Genomic DNA, 23,275 nt, shown 5'->3' on the forward strand with positions numbered 1-23,275 from the left:
GGAAATCTCAGTAATAGCACATGGCACTAGGAAAATAAAATCAGCACGGTAGCGGGCAGGTTATCCCAGTCTTGTTTGTTAATTGTTTCAGCTTTGCCGACCAGTTGCAGATTTCACAGCTGTCAATTCCTGCATGCCCTTACAGATTACTTGAAAAGTCTCTTTGAACTCAATAAATTGGTGCAGTGTGCAACACACTAACGTTCTGTTTTCTCATGCCTAGCAACACGCTGCCTGGATCATCCCGTTCTTCTGTTACCAGATCTTCGATTTTGCCCTGAACACCTTGGTGGCTATTACTGTGCTTGTTTATCCAAACTCCATCCAGGAGTATGTACGGCAGCTGGTACGTGACTCTCCTTTTTACCGCCTCCGTTGTGAAAGAATCTAAGTTATTTATGTGGGCTGAGGAGATTTTAAAGGTTTTTCTTTTTTTTTTTTGGTTCATGTGTGGTATGTGCAGGTGCAAATGCAGAGAAACCAGTGGAAGATGTTGGCATATATCCTTCTCTATTGATCTCCTGCCTCATTTCTCTGAAAATGAGTCTCTCACTAAACCCAGAGCTCCCCGTTTTTCTGTTAGACTGGCTGGCCAGATTGGAGAGAGATGACAGGGAATGTTGTTATCCGCAGGATAGGACTTGTGATTTCCTAGGACGCTCTTGAGGTCACGGCCTCCCTGAGCCCGTGAGATAGTTTGAAATGCTGCCGGGGCTTCCTCCCGCCCTTCGCCTTGTTCCACTCCTCCCTCCTCTGCTTTAGAGCCACTGAGTGGCACGGGGATGACACTGGTGATGCTCACAGGGCTTAAAGTGGTTAAAATTGGCTTTTCAAGGTAGGGTCTCATGCTAGCCCAGGCTGACCTGGAATTCACTGTGTACTCTCAGGGTGGCCTCGAACTCTCAGTGATCCTCGTACCTCTGCCTCCCGGAATGAAGGTGTGTGCCACCATGCCTGGCCCCATATTGTTCAGTCTAAGTATGGTGATGGCACATGCCTATCATTTAAGCACTCTATCATTTAAGCACTTTAGAGGCCAAGGTAGAAGGATCTTAAGTCCAAGGCCAACCTGAGCTACATAGTGTGACTCTGTCCAGAGAAGGAGGAGGGGGGAGAGAGAAGTCTCAGCCTGCGATGTAATAATAGCAAGGCATATGCATTTCCACTGATGCCTAAAGAGACAGCAATAAATAGGAACTTTGAAGTTCCCCTGATAGAGGCCCTGCTGACAAGTTAAGACAGATAGAGTGGGTCAGACAGCCTGTTATCTGAGAAGTCTGAGCCCTGACTTAATTCTAATTCCTGTTCTCTTATCTGCTTATGCAGATAACACAGTTGAAATAAGTTGCATATGTCTTTTTACAAACATCTTTTTTTTCTACCTCCAGTGCTACTAATTAAACCCAGACCCATGCCAGTGTTAAGACTACCACTGAGCTATATCCCCAGCATATTACTTATTATTTAATCATTTATTTTTTAATTTATTGTAAGATACTTGGGATTGAATCCAGGGCTTCATATATACTAACCAGCACCCATACCAACTGAGGTACAACCCTCTTTTTTTAGGCAAGCACAATAGGCTTTTTTCCGGGGGGGGGGGGTGTTGAGGTAGATCCTGTCTCCCAAGTGCTGGAATTAAAGGTGCACAACACCACATGCCTGCTCCCCCACCTTTTATTTATTTATTTATTTGCTTGGTTATTGGTTTTTCAAGGTAGGGTCTCACTCTAACTGAGGCTGACCTAGAATTGACTATGTAGTCTCAAGGTGGCTTTGAACTCTTGGTGATCCTCTTACCTCTGCCTCCCAAGTGCTGGGATCAAAGGCATGTGCCACCATGGCTGGCTTTTTTTTTTTGTTTTCCTTTCTTTTTTTTAAATTTTTGTTTATTTATTGGAGAGAGACAGAGAGGGGCAGAGAGGGGCAGGAAGAGGCAGATAGAGAGAAGAAGAGAGAATGGGCATGCCAGGGCCTCAAGCCTCTGCAAACAAACTCCAGATGCATGCGCCCCTTTGTGCATCTGGCTAACGTAGGTCCTGGGGAATCGAGCCTCAAACCAAGGTCCTTAGGCTTCACAGGCAAGCGCTTAACCACTAAGCCATCTCTCCAGCCCTTTTCCTTTCTTTTAAGGAGGGAGAGGGAGAAAGAATTGGTACGTCAGAGCTTCCAGCCACTGTAACTCCAGACATGTGCTCATGTGCAACCTTGCATTCTTGTGTCACCTGTGTGTGTGGCTTACATGGGACCTGGAGAGTCAAACATGGGTCCTTTGGCTTCACAGGCAAGCACCTTAAGTGCTAAGCCATCTCCCAATTCCTTTTTTATAGATCTCAGCTGTCTGTACAAGAATGTCAAGATCTTTGTGGAAAAGGTCACATTTTTCCTCTTTGTGCTTTTAAGGGAGGGCCACTTTATTTATCCCAGGCTGACCTGGAACTCACTCTCTAGCCCAGGCTAACCTTAACCCCACTGTGATCTTCCTACCTCAACCTTCTGAGTGCTGGGATTATAGGCATGAGCCACTCACCCAGCTCACATGCTTCCACATTAATTCTCCTGTCCTCCCTCTTGGGGAGGCAGTATTGTTTTTTCATTAGCCATTGTAGCCTTTAATTCTCCTAAAAGGTTTCCTGGTAATCCATTTTCTTTTAAAAAATGCTACGAATTCCTGTGATAAGGATATCTATTCTCTGGAAGGAAATAACAGCTTGAAGAAGACAACATTTCAGTAGTCTCCCCTCTCCCCTTAGAGTGTGCAGAGTCTGCTGACAACCAACCCCCACCCTGCGTCCAAAGCAGCCCTGACCCTGGTCCATAACTGCACAAGGACGACAAAGTGACGCTTTCAGGTCTTCATGGTTCTTCATTCTCCTTCCCGTTGAGGGCCCTCGTCTTCCTTAGCTTCTTCACACCTTCTGCAGCTTTTTCAGGGTAGTTAGTGGCAGGAGAACATTCTGTGTTGGTCTTGGCTGCCTTCTCTTCAGCACTTCTGTTGCTGCTTATGGAATGTACCTTGAAAGATTAATGAGCTTGGCTAACGAGGCCCCTTTCTTTTGCAGCCTCCTGACTTTCCCTACAGAGATGATATCATGTCAGTGAACCCTACTTGCTTGGTCCTTATTATCCTTCTGTTTATCAGCATTATCTTGACATTCAAGGTAAGCATGGAGTCTGAGTATTAAATGCCAATAAAATAAACAGACTGACTCGTTGTCTTAACTCTCTTTTAATTTCCTGACATGTGCAGATTGTTCTTTATATGAAAGGCTAACTATGTATTCAAAAATATGTTTGGAGACAAATGTAGGCTATGCATTGCATAGTATATGATACTCCAGCATGTGTTACAGTGTCCATATGATAGATATATTTTGTCATTTGCTCTAACATGTATGTTCTGAACATTGTTCTGTGTCAGTCCATCTGAGTGTCATTTAATTACTGTTGGCCGTTGAGTGGTCCTATCTTTTATGTTATGCTGTAATGATACATGAACATTTTATTTCCTCCTTTTTTGTTTTTGTGGTGCAGGGGATTGAATTTAGGACTTTGTACCTGGAGGCAAGTACTATCCCCAAGCCCAAGGTACATTTGCTTTAAGTCAGGGTATGGTGTAGTTTAAAGAACTTCAACTTCTTATTTGATAATGAGGAAAAGAAAATGAATTACTGAAAATCAATGGGAGGCCTGAGGTTACAGCTTAAGGAGAGAGATTATCCTTAGCCTGGCGTGGTGGTGCACGCCTTTAATCCCAGCACTCGGGAGGCAGAGGTAGGAGGATTACTGTAAATTCAAGGCCACCCTGAGACTCCCTAGTGAATTCTAGGTCAGCCTGGGCTAGAGTGAGACCCTACCTCGAAAAACCTAAAATAAATAAATAAATAAATAAAAAAAATAAAGGCTCTGGTTTGATCCCATAACCAAGAAAAGAAGAAAAGCCTGTTTTCACCATTAAACACCACTCTAGTTTTTTGTTGTTGTTGTTGTTTGTTTTATTGTATTTTTTGCTTTTGGGTTTTTTTTGGTGTTGTTGTTGGTGGTGGTGTTTTTCAGTTTCAGGGTGACATCGCACTCACTGCTATCCTACCTCTGCCTCTGAAGTGCTGGGACTAAAGGCATGCACTATCACGCCCAGCCTTGCTGTTGGGGCTTACTGTTGGGCAATTCCTATTCTCCCCTCCACCTTCTCACCACTTGGTTCCTCTTCCTTTTCCTCCCCTGTTTCCCTTGGCCTCCTAGCCTGTTAGTCTGGACTGTCTGATATCCAGGCTGCAGGGAGAGTGCCTTGTAAAACCATGGGTTCACATCCTGCAAGTCTGCACTTGCTTCAAGACAGCACGCCTCATCACTGCCTGCTGTTCATTGCTTTAGCATGCCTTGAAATTGTGTGTGTGTGTGTGTGTGTGTGTGTGTGTGTGTGTGTGTTTATAAGCTTTACCTGCAGGAAAAGTTCTGTCATACCTACCTCTCTCATTACTAGAAACTGAAACCTTCCTAACTCTCTCAAAAATGACATTTTGAGCCATTCTGGTGGCTCACATCTATTATTCCAGCACTGTGAGCCTGAGATAGGAGAATCACCATGTGTTTAAGGCCAGCCTGGGATAAAATGAGCCTGGCCTCAAAAAGAAAAAGAAAAAGAAACCAAGCCTTTTGACTTTGTAGCAGTTTTCTTTGTATTAGAAGTGCTTATTTTAAAGATTTTTAAAAAATATATTATTTATTTATTTGTGAGGGAAAGAGGCAGGTAGAAAGTAGGCATGCCAGGGCCTCTATCCAGTTTGTGCATCTGGCTTTGCATGGGTACTTGGGAATTGAACCTGGGTTCTTGGGCTTTACAGGCAAGTGCCTTAACCACTGGGCCATCTTTCCAGCTCTGCTTTAAAGTATTGGTTTTTAATTTTGGGGGGGGGGGTTGTTTTGCTTTTTTGTTTTTTCAAGGTAGGGTCTCACTCTGGCCCAGACTGACCTGGAATTCACTAGTCTCAGGGTGGCCTCGAACTCACGGCGATCCTCCTACCTCTGCCTCCCGAGTGCTGGGATTAAAGGAGTGCGCCACCACGCCCGGTTGGTTTTGTTTTTGTTTTTTTGAGGTAGGGTCTCACTCTAGCCCAGGCTGACTTGGAATTCACTATGGAGTCTCAAGGTGGGCTCAAACTCCTGATCCTCTTGCTTTTACCTCCCAAATCCTGGAAATAAAGGTGTGTGGTACAGTGCTCACTAGTTACTTTCTTACTGTGTTGGTTTTATACTAGGGGTCTTGCAATGTGTCTCCCAAAGGAGGGTGGGTGGCTATTGTATTTAGTCAGGGTTTCCTGTGTGTCATGCTGTTCCATGTCCTGGGGTTTGGTAGTGAATAAGAAAAATCTGCCCTGTGGTGCTTTTATGAATTGCTGAACACAAATGTTAATTACTGTAATTATCTCATAAAAGACCTTATACAAATTGTTCACAGTACCATCTCCAACCTGATAGAAATGTGTTTATGTTTCGCCCACATTTATTTGCATCAGCACCTTCTGGCTTTTCAACCTTAGATTTCATTTCCTTGCTGTCTGCACCATCATTCTTAGATGCCTCTTAGCATTAAGCTGATGCCCAGAAAGTAGACTCTCAGTATTAATGGTTTAAATAACCATAACTTTGTGGCTTCATTATTGGCTTTTTTAACTTTTCTTTGTTTTTTTTTTTTTTTTTTTTTTAGCTTACTGAACCAGTGATTTTATTTGGGTTACATATAAAGCACAAGTGACTCAAAGGCCACTGGGTCACCAAAAAGCCCACTCTAGCATGGGTGACAATTCACACAAGCTGCCTCCCTCCCTGGAGCTCCCTGCACAGCTTGCAGTAGCTTATGGGTTCGAGTCTCCTCTCCCCAGCAATGGATACTGCTTTTATAACCTTGGGGAAAGTCCCGATGAATCTTGTAACTTTCAGAAGCTTCCTGAGACTTAAGTTGTGCTGAATTCCTATGATGGCTTGAATGTAAAATGTCTCCCATGTGTTTGTGGAAAAGACTCACACCCAGCCAGCAGCTGGGAGAGCCTTTGGGAAGAGGAGCCTTGCTGGAGGAGGTGTGCCGCTTGGACCTTGCAGTGTTACAGCTCAGCCTCACTGGTTGCGCTCAGCTCACTCTCTGTACTTCCTCTCTGCTATTGTGGATATGTGATACCCTGCTGTCTTCTGCTGCCATGCCAACACCCTTTTGCAGTCAGGTTTAGGTAGAAATCACCCAACCAAGAGGAGCTTGTGGAGAAAAAGAAGTTTATTTTGGTTTACAGGCTCAAGGGGGAAACTCTATGATGGCAGAGAAAATGATGGCATGAGCAGAGGGTGGACATCACCGCCTGGCCAACATAAGGTGAACAATAGCAACAGGAGAGTATGCCAAACACTGGCATGGAGAAACTGGCTATAATACCCAAAAGCCTGCCCCCAACAATACACTGCCTCCAGGAGGCGCTAATCCCCAAATCTCCATCAGCTGGGAACCTACATTCAGAACGCCTAAGTTTATGGGGGACACCTAAATCAAACCACCACAACCCCCTCCACCTCAATCCCTGCACAATCACCATGATGAAATTTCCCCTTAAAATTGTAAGCTGGAAAAAACCCTTCTGTAAACTGCTTCTGGTTTAGTGTTTTGTCCTAGCAAGAAGGCTTTTTTAACTTTTATCACTGTGCCAGTGCCCCAAGTAAGAAAGGAAATATATATGGTTGTCCACTCAGTGCATGGGCACATACACACACACACACACACACACACACACACGAGAGAAAGAAAACTTTAAAAGAGGTAGGAGGATCACCGTGAGTTCGAGGGCACCCTGGAACTACACAGTGAGTTCTAGTTCAGCCTGAGCTAGAGTGAGACGCTACCTCAAAAAACAAAAAAAAGAAAGAAAGAAAGAAAGAAAGGTGACTAAAACAAGTTTTTAGACTCAACAGGTCTTTCTGGTGTGCACAGTGGTGGTGTTACAGGGGCCTCGGAAATGCTGCTTGGGTCTACGGGGAGTTCGTAGCACCCTGTACTTTCTGTTTGCTCATTAGCCTCTTGATTATGGATTTGTTGCTTTGAGAGTACTTGCATTAAGAAATCAGTGCTAAAATAGTAGATAAATATTCATCTTACAGAATAGACAACCAACTCATCCCAGCATTTATTTCCCATTTGCACTGGAGTTCTTTTTGGGGGAGGGGGTTTCGAGGTAGGGTCTCACTCTAGCTCTGGCTGACTTGGAATTCATTATGCAGCCTCAGGGTGGCCTCGAACTCATGGTTATCCTTCTACCTCTGCCGCCCGAGTGCTGGGATTAACGGCGTGCCTGGCTTGCACTGGAATTCTTTTTTTTTCTTTTTCAAGGTAGGGTCTTACTGTGGCCCAAGCTGACCTGGAATTCACTATGTAGTCTCAGGGTGCCCTCGAACTCATGGCGATCCTCCTACCTCTGCCTCCAGAATGCTTGGATTAAAGGCGTGCACCACCACACCCGGCTATTGCATTGGAATTCTTAAGACATAGAAGGCTTTTTCCTCCTGGGTAAAGAAGTTGGTAACATTGTAGGTTAAATACATGAGTAAATTAGTTATATTGTATACACTTTTCTCAGAAATAAGTTCTTTTCATTTTTCTTTATTTTTGTGTTGATCTCTCATTTTAGATTGTTCTTAAGAAACATTTTTTTGGGGGAGGGTTTTTGGGGGTGTTGAGATAGGGTCTTGCTCTAGCCCAGGCTGACCTGGAATTTACTATGCAATCCCAGGGTGGCCTTGAACTCACAGCAATCCTCCTACCTCTCCTTTCCAAGTGCTGGGATTAAAGGCCTGTGCCACCACACCTGGCAAGAAACATTTTTATTTTTTTAAAATATTTTATTTATCTGAGAGAGAGAGAGAGGGAGAGAATGGCCACGCCAGGGCCTCTAGCCACTGCAAATGAACTCCAGACACGTGCACCACTTTGTGCATCTGGCTAATGTGGGTCCTGGGGAATCAAACCTGGGTCCTTTGCCTTCACAGGCAAATACCTTAACTGCTGAGCCATTTCCCTGGCCCCCCCCCCGAAACTTTTTTTTTTTTCGAGGTAGGGTCTCACTCTAGCCCAGGCTGACATGGAATTCACTATGGAATCTCAGGGTGGCCTCGAACTCACGGCGATCCTCCTACTTCTGCCTCCCAAGTGCTGGGATTAAGAAACATTTTTATAAAATAGCATTGTGTACTTTTTTTTTTTTTTTTTTTTTTAAAGGTAGGGTCTTGCGCTAGCCCAGGCTGACTTGGAATTCATTATGTAGTCTCAGGCTGGCCAGTGATCTTTGTACCTCTATCTCCCAAGTGTTGGGATTAAAGGCATGTGCCACCATGCCCAGCTGTTGTATTGAGAGAGAGAGAGAAAGAAGCATATAGAGAATGAGCATGCTAGGGCCTTCAGTTGCTGCAAACAGACTTCAGACACATGCACCACCATGTGTATCTGGCTCACATGGGTCCTGGGGAATTGAACTTGGGTCCTTGGGCTTTGCAGGCAAGCGCCTTAACCACTAAGCCGTCTCTCCAGCCCTATAATTTTATTCTTATCCAAAGAGTTACATGCAAGAAATAATATATATGGAGTTTCAGATAGCATTCCAAATATTTAACATATTTTTGTGTGTAAAAACCACGTTTATTTAGACAGAATCCATGTTACAAAGTATATAACTGTGGCTTTCAGTATATGTGCAGAATTGTGAAACTTTAGCTTCATGGTTGCATAACATAATTTTAGAATATTTTAAAAATATTTTTAAGGGCTGGAGAGATGGCTTAGCGGTTAAGCGCTTGCCTGTGAAGCCTAAGGACCCCGGTTCGAGGCTCTGTTCCCCAGGTCCCACGTTAGCCAGATGCACAAGGGGGCACACGCGTCTGGAGTTCGTTTGCAGAGGCTGGAAGCCCTGGCGCGCCCATTCTCTCTCTCTCCCTCTATCTGTCTTTCTCCCTATGTCTGTTGCTCTCAAATAAATAAATAAATAAAAATGAACAACAACAAAAAGAAAGTATTACAAGATACAAACACATGAAAAGGAGCATCTAGGAATTTGTGTATGGAGATTACAATAAATAAATAAAATTAAAAAAAAATTTTAAGCTGTGTGTGGTGGTGCACATCTTTAATCCCAGCACTCGGAAGGCAGAGGAAGGAGGAAGGCCATCCTGAGGCTACATAGTAAATTCCAGGTCAGCCTGGGCTGGAGTAAGACCTGACCTCAAAAACGTGTGTATGTACGCGCGCGCATAAAAGGAGAAAGAGTGGGTGGCCTTCCTTGGGGTTTTTCATCTTGAAAATGGAAACATCTTAGTGAACTTTATGAACTGGGAAATGATTTCAGGTACCCTGGGGCTGTGTGATAGAGAACGAGGCTATGCCGGAACGTGCCCTGTCAACACTTGCTACTTTCAAGGCTTTGGGTTTGGCAGTAGACATTTGTGTAAATAAAAATTTTGTGATGTGGTCCTATGTAGCATTTTAAGTTGTCTACAATTTAAAAAGTAAAAATCTAATACCTGTCATTTTCAGGGCTACTTGATTAGCTGTGTTTGGAACTGCTACCGATACATCAATGGCAGGAACTCCTCCGATGTCCTGGTTTACGTAACTAGCAATGATACCACGGTAGGTTGATGTCACTGAAGGTGAGGTGTCCCCATCCTCTGCTGCATGATGGTTTCTGTGCTTTTAGTGTCTCCTGCTTGTCTTACAACCCTTCAGCAGTTCTGAAGATCAAACCCAGGCCCTTTTTTTTTTAATTTTATTTTTTATTTATTTTTTTCTTATTAACATTTTCCATGATTATAAAATATATCCCATGGTGATTCCCTCCCTCCCCACCCCTACACTTTCCCATTTGAAATTCCATTCTCCATCATATTACCTCCCCATTACAATCATTGTAATTACATATATACAATATCAACCTATTAAGTATCCTCCTCCCTTCCTTTCTCTTCCCTTTATGTCTCCTTTTTTTTTTTAAATTTTTTTTTGTTTTTATTTTTATTTATTTATTTGAGAGCAACAGACACAGAGAAAGAGGCAGATATATAGAGAGAGAATGGGCACACCAGGGCCTCCAGCTGCAAATGAACCCCAGATGCATGTGCCACCTTGTGCATCTGACTTATGTGGGTCCTGAGGAACTGAACCTAGGTCCTTTGGCTTTGCAGACAAGTGCCTTAATGGCTAAGCCATCTCTTCAGCCCTTATGTCTCCTTTTTAACTTACTGGCCTCTGCTACCAAGTATTTTCCTTCTCACGCAGAAGCCCAATCATCTGTAGCTAGGATCCACATATGAGAGAGAACATGTCCAGGCCCTTTTTTTAATTCAAAAATATTTTAATTTACTTACAAGGAGGGAGAGAGAAGATGGGCATGCCAGGGTCTGTTGCCACTGCAGACAAATTCCAGAGGCATGTTCCACTTTATGCATCTGGCTTTATGTAAGTTTTGGGAAATCAAACTCAGTCCATCAGGTTTTGCAAACAAGGGTGCCCTTGTTAGGTTTTTGTTCCTGAGACAAAATATCTGAAACTGTTGAAGAGGAGGAAAGATATATTTTGCTTACGTTTTAGAAGCCGTAGCTTGGGTACGGTCTTCTGGTGAAGTGGATCCTCACAGCTGCAGGAGGGTGTGGTGGACGAGGCTGTTCTCAGGCAGCCAGGAAGCAGAGAGTAAGGAGGACTGGGGCAGGATGTAGTCTCGGGAACATGCCACCAGTGACTTGTTTCCTCTACCTAGACCCCACTTCCTAAAGCTTCCATCATTTCCCAATAATGTCATCAAATTGTAAACCAATAAATTAATCCATTGATCAGGTCCAAGCCCTCTGATCCAATACCCTTGCTGATTGGCTTCAAGCAAGCCTTCCACACATGAGCCTGTTGCGGGAGGACACTTCATACAAGCCACAGCCCCTGCTGGGGACAGATGCAGAACCTATGCAGACTTTGAAGAGCCAGTAGTTGTTAAAACTTAAGAACCTATTAAGGCATTATCTGTAATTTCATGGTGTGTAGGCCTTAAAAAAGTGTGTCAAGATAGATAATGTCCATGTTATATGTGCTTGTTTATGATTTCTTCCTGGTTTATGGGTTTGGGAAAAAATTTTTTTCACCCCAGTAGAAATTTTGTAAAACTGAGGTGCTTGTCACAGTTTAGCAAGTGGGTATACTTTTCAGCAGCTGGCCCCTCTTTTTTGTGGCTGGGCCTCTGCTCTGATAAGAAACCCTATAGCTGGCCTCAGCCCCTGCTCCCTAGTACCCAAGCTGGCTCCTGGCAGGGTGAAGTTGTGTATCATTCCCGCAGTCATTTTCTGTCAGCTTTGATAGAGAATGTCATTGTTTCCTCAGAGTTCCCAATGAAGTGGGGGTTTGTTTTTCTTTTTAAAATACTTATCTTCATGGGAAGTGAAACGGGAGGGAAGCAGCTCTGCTCTCTGAGCTCAGCTGGAACAAGCTCTTACCCAAGAATTAACCGTTTCCAGGCCGAGAGACAATCCAAGGGCAGCACAGTAATATATGCAATAAGTTTTATTAAACAGGACTCAGAATTGCCCCAAAGACAGAAGCTGCAAACTTTCAAGCAGCAAAGCACCCTTTAACCTGGATGGGCGCCCCCAAAAGTGGGAAACTCAAATGAGGGCTAGATTTGGGAGTTTAAATATGTTGGGGATCTCTCTCCATCATTGAAAGTTTCCTAGGCTGATTGTCTAAGGTTTCTTAGCAATAACAACAACAAAAAACTTTTGTATTGAAAGAACAGGCATGTTTTTAGCAGAAGCACTCATTCATGACTGCTTCGACCACAGCTTTTCTGGATGGACTCCCCAGAGCCCTAGCTGTTCTTAGTTAATATGTAGTTCCCAGAAGGAGGAGGGCGCGAGGTATCTCTTTCCCAGGAAAGAACTTCCTTTGTTCTGTTTCTTCTTTTTTTTTTTTAAGACTCCGGTTTATTTTTATTTATGTATTTACTTGAGGTACCCACACACACACAGAGGGGAGGAGATAGAGATTGGGCATGCCAGGGTCTCCAGCCACTGGAAATAAACTCCAGATGCATGTGCCACCTTGTGCATCTGTGTTACATGGGTCTTGGGGAATTGAACTTGGGTCCTTTGGCTTTGCAGGAAAGTGCCTTAATCGCTGAGCCATCTCTCCAGCCTTTTAAGTCCTCCCCGCCCCTTGAGGTAGGGTCTCACTCTAGCCCAGGCTGACCTGGAAATCACTATGTAGTCTCAGGGTGACCTTGAACTCACGGTGATCCTCCTACCTCTGCCTCCCAAGTGCTGGAATTAAAATCATGCGCCACTATGCCCAGCTTTATTTTTATAAGTAAGCCTAAGTGAAACTTTCATTCCATGTTTTTTTCCTGTTAATAGAGGAAAAACAGAGGAAAGCTTTCTGTAAATAGCTACTCCATTACATGCTGTCTCTTACCATCTGAGGCTCATCAGTACAGCTCCTGAGTGTCTGTCTGACCTTGGTTGTCTGGGTGGGGTCCTTATTCCCCTGTATGACAAGACAACCAGGCTTGTCTTGTGCATTCCCTACCTACCCCACACCTGGACTCAGCCATTTCTTCAAGGAAACTTACTTCTTTGTGGAAAATGATATCTAGAGACCATTACCTGAACTTTTTCCTTCTTTAAAAAAAATATTATCTATTTGCAAGTAGAGAGAGAGAAGAGAGAATGGGTGTCAGGGCCTCCAGCCACTGCAAAAAACAAAACAAAACAAAACAAAAAAACCTTCCAGGTGCATGTACCACCTTGTACATCTGACTTTATGAGTACTGGGGAATTGATCATGGGCTGTCAGGCTTTGCAGGCAAGTGCCTTAACTGCACAGTCATCTTCCTTTCTTTCTTCCTTTCCTTCCTCCCTCCCTTCTAAATTTAACAAAACAAAAAATGTGTTTTGTATTTTTAATTATTATACACACACACACACACACAAACTCAATTTATGTATTTGAGAGAGTGAGAGAGAATCTGTGACCAGGGCCTGTACCCACTGTAAGCAAACTCCAGATACATATGCCACCTTGTGCATCTGACTTTATGTGTGTACTGGGGAATTGAATTCAGGTCCTTGGGTTTTACAGGCAAGTGCCTAATCACTAAGCCATCTCCCCAGTCCAGGGCTTTGCATTTTTGAAGATAATTTTGATAAGAAATATAGGAATTGTTATTAACATCCTAATTTAAAAACCAAATATGCTAGGGCTGGCTGTGGTGGCGCACTCCTTTACTCCCAACACTCAGTGAGGCAGAGGTAGGAGGATTGCCATGAGTTCGAGGCCACCCTGAGATTACATAGTGAATTCCAGGTCAGCCTGGGCTTGAGTGAGGCCCTACCTCATAAAAACAAAAATAAAAATAAAGAGATACTGAATCCTTCTTTCGGACCATGCGTGGAGGTAGAACGACCGGGGTGTTGTCTTGCTGATCTTGTTGCACACAGTGGCCCAGAGTTCTCCTTGTTCTGTGTCAGTTTTGGGCATCCACATTGACAGCACCACAATGCGCCTGGCTTTCTGTTCCTAGCAGATCCTGGGCCGCATGGCTCTTCTCCCAAGCTGAACAAAATCATGTTGACCTCTGTGCAAAGATACTAGGGCTCTTGTGGATAGAAAGTAAACATGCTCATCCCCTCCCTTTCCCCTGTCCAATACTTTCCCAAAAGCTGCTCAGGAGGAGGGCAGGGAAATGTTAGATCCTAGAGGGCATTCATAGGGTTAATCTAGAACCATGAAGGGAATGCCTGGAGCAGAGCATCACTAACTTTGAGCTTATAATTCCGCAAGGTCTGAGTGATTCTTATTTTTTTGGATTTTCAAGGTAAGGTCATGCTCCAGCCCAGGCCAACCTGGAATTTACTATGTAGTCTCAGCGTGGCCTTGAACTTAATGGAGATCCTCCTACCTCTGCTTCTCAAGTGCTGGGAGTTTTAAAGGTGTGCACCACCACACCCAGCCTGAGGGATTGTTTTAGGCCATGAAAATAAGTATCTCAACTGTTCATTTCATTAAGTAGTCATGTCCAGATGAGTCAGCAACAGTCCACTCAGTATGTAGAGTTTAAAATATCCCAAGGTGCCCCTTTGAGTCACTGCTGGTGCCGTAGGGAGATGCACCCTCCCATCAGCCAGTGTTACAGAAATCACATGGTGAGTACATGTTACATAACCACATCCTCTTCTACTGCCTGAAAATGTGTCCTCAAGAGGAAAAGCCAAATTATAAACACGTGGGTTATAGAAACATGCCTTCTACATTAAACTGTGCAAATTGAGGTCTTAAAAGCCATTTTTTTTGTGTTCAAACTGGTTTTGCTAATGCTAAGACTTAAGTCATAGCAGTATCCAGTATTTTGCTAACTGTGAAAGTAGGGAACCAAAGTACTATGGAATTACATAGTTCTTTAAATCAATGAGATTGATATTTAACTAAAATGGTATCTGAAACTCAGATTCTAGATAAACAATTTATAGTCTTGGGTATCGTAGGGAAATTCCTATTGGATAAGAAATAGAAAAATTTTTAACTTTATGGTGTCAGGTCATATCATATTGTAGATGCTTGCAGTACATGTAAGATTTTTGTTTTGAGTCTGCTTGTTTTCAAAGTACAGTTAAAGGGCTGGAGAGATGGTTTAGTGGTTAAGGCACTTGCCTGTGAAGCCTATGGACCCAGGTTCAAGTCTCCAGATCCTACATAAGCCAGATGAACATGGTGGTGCATGCCTCTGGAGTTTGCGGTGGCTAGAGGCCCTGGCGTGCCCATTCTCTCCCTGTCTCTAATAAACAAATTAAAAAAAAAAAAGTACAGTTAAAGAAAGTAGTCTCAGTGAAGGAAAAACCATCTTCCTGTTAGCCATTTCCAGTCTATTCTCTGAGGTATAAGAGGTCTATTAAGGCTGACCTTTGGCTATCAAAAAGCCACAAACAAGTTCACAGTTAAAAGAGCTAAATGAGTATTTAGGGTAGCTTTTGTAGTGGTCTCTCCTAACTATAGAGAAATGAAAGGGGAGGGTTTGATCAGATTGACAAGAGAAATGACCATCTGTCATCTTACAAGTCTTTCAAAAAAGTCATGGCTGGAATGTCTGAGAGGGCTTCTTCCAGGGCTCTTATCCTGGCTCCTATGGTATCTTTTAGCTGTAGACACAACAGATTCAGGAACAGCTCTCCCACAGATCAAGCTCACATTATTATATATCTTAAATGAACCAGGCAGTATGGCAAGGGGAGAGACTTCTATTGCATTTGGAACCTTTGATTGATTTGGAAGCTTCTGGTCTATTAAAAGATTACAAAGTAAAATAGAGATCTTCATTCTAATATCTCAGTTTTATGTGGTTTGTCCCTATTAGTGCATTTGAACTCCTTAAACTCTCTCATCCCCTGTAACTTTATTTTTATTTATTTATTTGTGAGAGAGAATGAGGCAGATAGAATGGGCACATCAGGTCTTCCAGCTACAGCAAGTGAACTCCAGACACATGTGCTACCTTGTGCACCTGGCTTTATGTGGGTCCTGGGGAATCGAACCTGGGTCCTTTGCCTTTGCAGACAAGTGGCTTAACCACCAAGCCATCTCTCTAGCCCCATTCTCCATAACTTTAAAGGAGCAAGACAAATATTAGAGGTTGGTAGAGACCTGGTAACTCCCAGCTTAGCTAAGGGTGCAACTTGGAGCTAGTTGCAGGCCAGAGTAGAGGTTCGAGAGGTGGAGGTCAGCTCTTGGGAAGTAGCAGGAGAAGGTCGAGGACAGTTGGGAGTGCTGTAGGAGGGGTAAATGGCAGTGGTGGAGGGGAGCTGGGTTGCTGCATTTCTCCTGTGTGTGACTATAGCTTCAAACATAAAGGTATGACAGTGCTTTGAAAGTCTCCTGGGCTCCTGCCCTGTGCTCACCAGTACGCTGGCTGTCAGCCAGTGAAGACGGTGCGGCCCCTCTACTGTGCGCTATCCTACTTATCCAGGGGCTGCTTCACCCCGACACTGCCAGGCTCTCTCAGGAGTCTTGGAAGTAGATCCTTCTGTCAGTCGGCGTTCTGTCAAAAGAGAAAAGGCTTATTTTGGCTCGCTGTTGGAGTTTCCAGCCACATTCCCCTTCAAAGGTCTCCCACTAGGGCCACACCCAAGAGGTTCTGCCACCTCCCAGTAGCGCCGTTCATACACGGCTGTGTGGATTTGGAGGGTGGGGACACTTATCCAAACCATAGCAGTCCCAATAATATCTGTGTTCAAGAAGCTGAGGCTCCAGTGGTTAGGTTAGCTTGGGGTACCAAGACCTTAGCAGTGTGGCTCTAGAACAGCCTGACTGTAGCCAGGACCCCAGTACCTGGCTGGGTGAACTGGGCAAGGAGGAAGAGCAGGAGATGCTTCACATCCAGTTTAAGTGTATGCAGCTTTGTTCTTGGTGGTTTGTCTACTAGTTTTGGAGAGGAGGGTGACTTGGGGCTTGGGCCTTAGTCCCAGGCTGACAGATCAGTTTAAGGGAGAAAGGCTTCACTCAGGCTTCCTGTCCATCGTGGTGGCAAAGGCAGGGCAGGAGTGTGAGGCGGCTGCTCACGTCTGCACTCAGGAACTGGAGCGATGAAGACTCCTGCTCAGCTGCTTTCCTCCCCTTCACCAGGCTGCGACCCTTCACTGGGCCTCCCAGGACTCAGGCGGGTCTCGCCAGCTCCGTACCCAGCCAGGATGGTCCTTCACAGCCAAGCCTGCTCTCCTGTGAAGCAGACATATGTAAACCATCCCCGTGGTCCTTTGCAATTTCAACATTGGATAGTGTTGTTTGTTCCTGACTCAGGAAAGAGACGGGAGAAAAGGAAGGAAAGGCTTGATTAAGCCAAGCCGCCCATGGTTAGTTTCCTGTCAGCTAGCTCCTCTGCCTCAGCACGCACCTGCTGATTCTAGTAGAAAAGCATCCTGGGTGGAATTGGGCTAGAGGCCCCCTGAGAGCTCCTGGGCTTGAATGCAGTCCCCGCAAATGCATGATACAAACTCCACTCATTTCTTTCCTATTGCACAATATTCTTCCATAAATAAAATGCAGCTTTAAATGTCCTGTTTTGTTGGAAATTGCAACACAGAACTTGGTTTCTTATTTAATGAATTCATGCCCTAAATAGAGCCCGTATCAACTTACTGTAAGGACAGGAAGGGCACTGAATTTTAACATTTTGGAAAGCCCTGGGATGTATCTTAAATAAGTTGTCTTGGTTTTTTGAGGGCAGGGTCACCAGCCCACGTTGACCTGGAGCTCATTCTATAGTATAGTCCATGCTGGTCTTGAACTCATGACAGTCCTCCCCAGTGCTGGGATTATAGATGTCAGCCACCAAACCTGTCTTTTAAATAGGTTAGTAAGTAAATACAAAACGTATGATACCCAGGCAACATTGTTTTTGTTTTAGTGTACAAAATAATGGTCTTCATTATGGCATTTTCATACATGCATACATATCATTGTGCTTTTCAGCACTGCTTTTAAGAACAAAAGCATTCAGCTTAATTGTTTAATAATTGGGGAATGGATTTGTTAAATAAGTATATATCCAGAAATATCTGTGTTTAAAATTTTTTTTTATTTATTAGAGTGAGAAAGAGGCAGAGAGCAAGCAAGGGTGGAGGGAACTCCAGATGCATGCACCACCATGTGGGTGGGTCCTGGAGAATCAAACCTGGGTCCTTGCAGGTAAACGCCTTAACTGCCAAGCCATCTCTCCAGCCCAGTGTTTTGTTGTTTTGTTTTTTGTTTTCAAGGTGGGGTCTCACTTTGGTCCAGGCTGACTTGGAATTCACTATTGAACTCACAGTGATCCTTCTACCTCTGCCTCTTGAGTGCTGAGATTAAAGGCGTCCACATGCCCGGCCAATGCCTGTATTTTTTTAATATTTTATATTTATTTGCAAGGAGAGAGGGAGCAAGCATGCGCATGACCATTTTGTACACCTGGCTTTACATGGGAACCAAGGAATTGAACCTGCGTCACCAGGCTTTGTAAGCAAGTGCCTTTAACTTGTAAGTTACTTCCTTAGTCCTAGAAATACCTTTAAAACATGTTGGTTTAATAAAGTTAGTATAGGCAGTATAGTAGAGGAAAGGGTTATGATTTCTCTGAAAGTACAGGATAGGCTTGTGCCGTGCTTACAGCTGGGAAGAAACAAAGCCTGCGGACACCAGCTGGGTTGTAATAGAAAGCTAAACTGTGGACTTAGTGGGTACTAGTGGGAGGAGATAGTCACCTTTCCCATTAATGCCTGAGAGGCAAGCTGGAGCTCTGTGGGGAGCAGGAACCAGGAAAGGGGGAGCTGAGGTTCTAAGCAGAAGTCCTGTGGCTGCAGCTGAGTCCAGTCAGGACTGGAGCCCCTGGGCCGCCCTGGAACCGACGGGAGGGCCTGTGGGCAGTAGGGGGCGCAGCACATTCAGATTTGGAAGGAAGCAGCTGAGCTGTGTCTGGTGCAGAGACTGGTGATGGCACACTCTTTCCCACTTCCTCAGTATTTAAGTTTTTAATCTTTAAACACTATAAATACTTAGAGACACAGAACCATTGTAGTTTTTCAGTGCAGGTTGGTGTGTCTAGCACGTGCATTTCACCAGTGAGAACTTTGGGGTCCAACATGAAAGCTTTGAAATGTGAACTCTGAATATGAACGTACTCTATAAAAGGTAGAGAACTTAGGGAAACACCCTTGGTGTTTCCCTTAGTTGCACCCTCTTGTAATGTCAGGCAAGGATAGCTGGTCTTGCATGCCTTGCTGTAGGTGGAGAAAAAACTCTCATTAGGATCCCTGCATGTTTGTTTATCCTCCCTGTCCCTGAGACAGTCACTAATGCAGTCAGCTGGAAATAGCTGCATTAAGTCAGGTTCCTCTTACTGTGTAATGCTACCAGTAATGAAGCACAGCCTAAATTCAGAGATACCAGAATGTACGAGAAGATATACCTTAACAAAGCCAGTTATTATGTGTGTGTTTATAGCACAGGGGAGGCATGCAGAAAGTTGAGAGCCTAAGGCTAGGCCCAGGTGGCTGTTTTAGTTAACAACGGAGCCCCTGACTCAGTGTTCCCTTTGTCGGCTTGGCCTGAGTGAAGAAAGCTTACATCTAATAGGCCAGTTAGTAGGACGAGATTAAGATGAATGTTTCATGTAAACACGTGTTTTTGTTTGTTTGTTTGGGTTTTTTTTTTTTTTTGTTGTTCATTTTTTAAAATTTTTTATTAGCATTTTCCATGATTATTTAAAAAAATCCCATGGTAATTCCCCCCCCCCCCCACTTTCCCCTTTGAAATTCCATTCTCCATCATATTACCTCCCCATCACAATCATAAACACCTGTTTTTTTGTTTTTTTTTTTTGGTTTTTCGAGGTAGGGTCTCACTCTGGTCCAGGCTGACCTGGAATTAACTCTGTAGTCTCAGGGTAGCCTTGAACTCATGGCGATCCTCCTACCTCTGCCTCCCGAGTGCTGGGATTAAAGGCGTGCGCCACCACGCCCGGCATAAACACTTGTTTTTAACAATGCATTGAGACTACTGTTTCAGCCAACACTGGTTAGAATTAGGGCAGGTGAGGTAGGTAAGCCATTCCTCCCGTCAAGGGCAGACACTGGCGCTTTGTGGGCAGCCTTTAGGCTTTCGGACAGCGGGCTCTGCTGTCACTGTTAAGCCTCACTGCGGCAGTGTGGCCACAGCCATGGACGGCCGGCACCTACACAAACGGGTGTGGCTGTGTCTGGTGAAGCTTTGTGGGTGTGGACGCAGAAACTTGAATTTCATTATCTTCGCATGACACAGAATTAAAAATTTTTCTAACCATTAAATATAAAAATCATCCTGGGAGCTGGCGTTCAGTCAGTGAGGTGTAGAGGGCCTGACTGGCATGCTCAGAGCCCTGGATTTGATCTCCACTGGGGGAAAAGTTCTGCGCTCCAAGGCTATACAAGAAGACCTTTGGCATTCTAGTTTTGGGTCACACAACTCACTGATGCCTGTTCTTGTGGAAATTCAGACTGCACTTTCTGGGCAGTTGCCCAAAAACCTTTTCAGCTTTTGCCCTGGGTTGACCTTGAGCTGAGCTTGCCCTTGACACCAGATCTTTTGGTTCTGCCTAAGGATATCTTTTTCCTAATATTTTAATTCTGTCATTTATTACTCTGCCTATAAATCTAAAATCAAGCCTATACAAACTAGTTTGGCCTACTCCTGATCTGCAAACCAGAGGTCCCCAAAATCCTTGGAATTTTCTAGGTGATAGGTACATATTTTGTTAGGTCGCAGTGTGTCTGTGCTTTTCTTTTCTTGTCATCTTGGTGTTGGAGGGGATAGAACCCAGGACCTTGCACGTGCCGGGCAATTGAACCACTACTAAACTATCCCCAGCCCCGTAATTAGGCAATTTTCCTCTATAGGATAGTCATCTGTGAATTACGGGGTAGTATTTTAAACCCAATGTCTGCCTCTGGTTTTGCTTTTTCCTCTTACTTAGTAAATAAGAGCAGATTCTAGATTGTTCTTCCAATGACATCAGCTATGGCTGTCTGCTTTGTGAAGTGGGTTTGAGGGACTGTCACTGATGTCACCAATAGCTGAAGTTTTTAGGAACCACTGTTGAGCTTTTATGCCCACTGCTTCCCACCTACCACTTTCCAGAAGAGCAAACAAACCCACTTACCCCGGGGGGGGGGGGGTCTTACAGTGATACTTAGTTTTTACATTTGGGGGAAGGGACAGTTTTATTTTTTTCATAAAGTGAAAGTCGTTACATGCTTACAGGAATCTCCTGTGTGACTGCTTCCTAAGCTCCATCCCTTCAGTAGTGAGAAGACTGCCTTTTTTTTTTTTCTCTAAGGTAGGGTTTCACTCAAGCCCACGCTGACGTGGAATTGATGTAGTCTTGGGCTGGCTTCAAACTCACAGCAGTCCTTCTACCTCTGCCTACAAGTGCTGTGGGATTAAAGGCATGTGCCACCATGCCTGGCTGTTTTGTTTTTTTTGAGGTCGGGTCTCATTCCAGCCCAGGCTGACCTGGAATTCATTGTGTAGTTTCAGGAGGGCCTTGAACTCACAGTGATTCTCCTCCCTCTGCCTCCCAAGTGCACCACCATGCAAGACTTCTTTTTTAGAGGAGTTCACCTGACTTTCATTGCTAAGAAAGCCAGTTGGTGATCTGCCTCATACACCCAGTTTATCAGCTGTGACTTCCTGCCCCTTTGCACGTGAGTCTTGCACTTGGGTGACCACAGTTGGCACGTATTCTGTCTTGAGTTGAGTGCTGCTGAGTTAAGGCACAGCAACCTCCTCCAAATAAATTGGGTCTTTTTTTGGTAGTGGTGGTGGTGTTCGAGGTAGGGTCTCGCTCTAGCCCAGGCTAACCTGAAATTCACTATGGAGTCTCAGGCTGGCCTTAAACTCACAGCAGTCCTCCTGCCAGAGCCTCCCAGGTGCTGGGATTAAAGGTGTGCACCACCATGCCTTTCATGAATTAGGTGTCTTCATCCTTCTCCCTAGCATCCACTGTATCTGGCCTGTAGACGTGCTCAAGTGTGTATTAAGAGGTGAAGAAGTAGAGTCAGTGTTTCAGGCACATACCACATTGGATTTTGCAGTTCAAGTTCTGCCAGTTATCAAACACCCAAATGCTGAGCCTGTCAATGAGTTAGGTACATTATCTCATTTAAGTTAAATTACTGAGAGGTGAACATGTTCATAGGCCCTTTTTTATAGATACAGAAATTGAAGTTCAAGCATATTAAGTAACTTAGCCGTATTCACAAATTCTGAAGCTGGAGTCTGAACACCAGAGTAATCGGAGTGTGTTTGACAGTCCATTACCAAATTGCTACTACGATGGGACCGTAGCCATTAGGCTCCTAAAAGCCAGCTTTTGGAAAGGGCCATAGAAGTATAAGACTCCTGACTTTCAGATACATTTGGCGAAAAGAAAGGTAAATATGTACACAAGTTAATAGCACAGCATAGTATAATAATTTGTCAAGTTATTTAAGTGTTGCGGGAGAGCCAAAGCACCCAGATTCAGAGGGCCATACTCATTTTCATTATCTCTGTTATTTATTTATTTTGGTTTTTTGAGGTAGGGTCTCACTGTAGCCCACGCTGACTTGGAATTCACTATGTAGTCTCAGGATGACCTGAAACTCATGGTGATCCTCCTACCTCAACCTCTACCTCCCAAGTGCTAGGATTAAAGGCATGTGCCACTATGCCCAGCCTAATTCTGTTTTTAACTTAGTCTTTTAAAATTTTTATCTATTGAGTTGCCTCTGTGTATGTATCTGTGTGTGTATGGACATGTGTGCCACAGCACTTGTGTGGAGGTCTAAGGACAACGTCAAGTGGCTGTGCACGTCCACCTTTGGGGCAGTGTCTCTTACCACTGTTAGTGAACATCATACCAGCTGGCCTGGGAGTTTCAGGTTCTTCTGGCTCCACTACCCATTGTTTTTGGAGCACTGGGATCCCAGATTCACGTGACTCACTGCGCCAGGCTTTACATGGATGCTAGGCGTTGCATTGCTGGCAGAAATCACCTGACCAAGAGCAGCTTTTGGGGGGAAAGGGTTTATTTTGGCTTGCAGACTCGAGGGAAAGCTCCATGATGGCAGGGAAAATGATGGCATGGGTGGAGGGTGGACATCACCCCCTGGACAATATAAGGTGAACAGTAGCAACAGGAGAGTGTACCAAACACTGGCATGAGGAAACTGGCTATAACATCCATAAGGCCTCCACCAACAATACACTGCCTCCAGGAGGCGTTAATTCCCAAATATCCATCAGCTGGGATCCTAGCATTCAGAATACCTAAGTTTATGGGGGACACCTGAATCAAACCACCACAATGGGGAATGTAACCTAGGCTGGTAGTCTTTTAGAAACAGACTACTATAGAAACTCAAGGACAAATCCATCACTGGTCTGATGAAAGTTCTGGACACCCTACCTGGGAAAACAACTATATTAACACAAAATTTGACGTGTGATTTCAGGAGACTCATAGTTTCTCTAAGTCCATTCTGGGACCCAGGAGTACCTATATGCATGATTAGTAATATCTGAAGACATTGCATAGCTTGTACATGGTACTTATGGTATTATAGTCCTAGCAACTGTAGAATCCCAAATAAGCTTTTGTTGGACAAACTCTAAAATCCAAATCTGATAACAGTACCTAAATGTTTTCCAGTTTAACAAGTATAGTTA

At 44.2% G+C, this 23,275-nt stretch overlaps 1 protein-coding gene across 1 annotated transcript in view; it reads left to right on the forward strand.

Annotated features, from left to right (window-relative positions):
• The window catches only part of Laptm4b (lysosomal protein transmembrane 4 beta), a 66,407-nt gene that overhangs the window by 38,118 nt on the left and 5,014 nt on the right, over positions 1-23,275 (forward strand). Inside the window, exons 4-6 of the mRNA XM_045143359.1 lie at positions 224-346; positions 3,066-3,164; positions 9,566-9,661. Coding sequence (XP_044999294.1) covers positions 224-346; positions 3,066-3,164; positions 9,566-9,661 — 318 coding nt within the window. The remainder of the gene's footprint in view (positions 1-223; positions 347-3,065; positions 3,165-9,565; positions 9,662-23,275) is intronic.

This window comes from Jaculus jaculus, chromosome 2 (genome assembly GCF_020740685.1).
Source record: "Jaculus jaculus isolate mJacJac1 chromosome 2, mJacJac1.mat.Y.cur, whole genome shotgun sequence".
In the NCBI taxonomy this organism is placed as follows: domain Eukaryota; kingdom Metazoa; phylum Chordata; class Mammalia; order Rodentia; family Dipodidae; genus Jaculus; species Jaculus jaculus.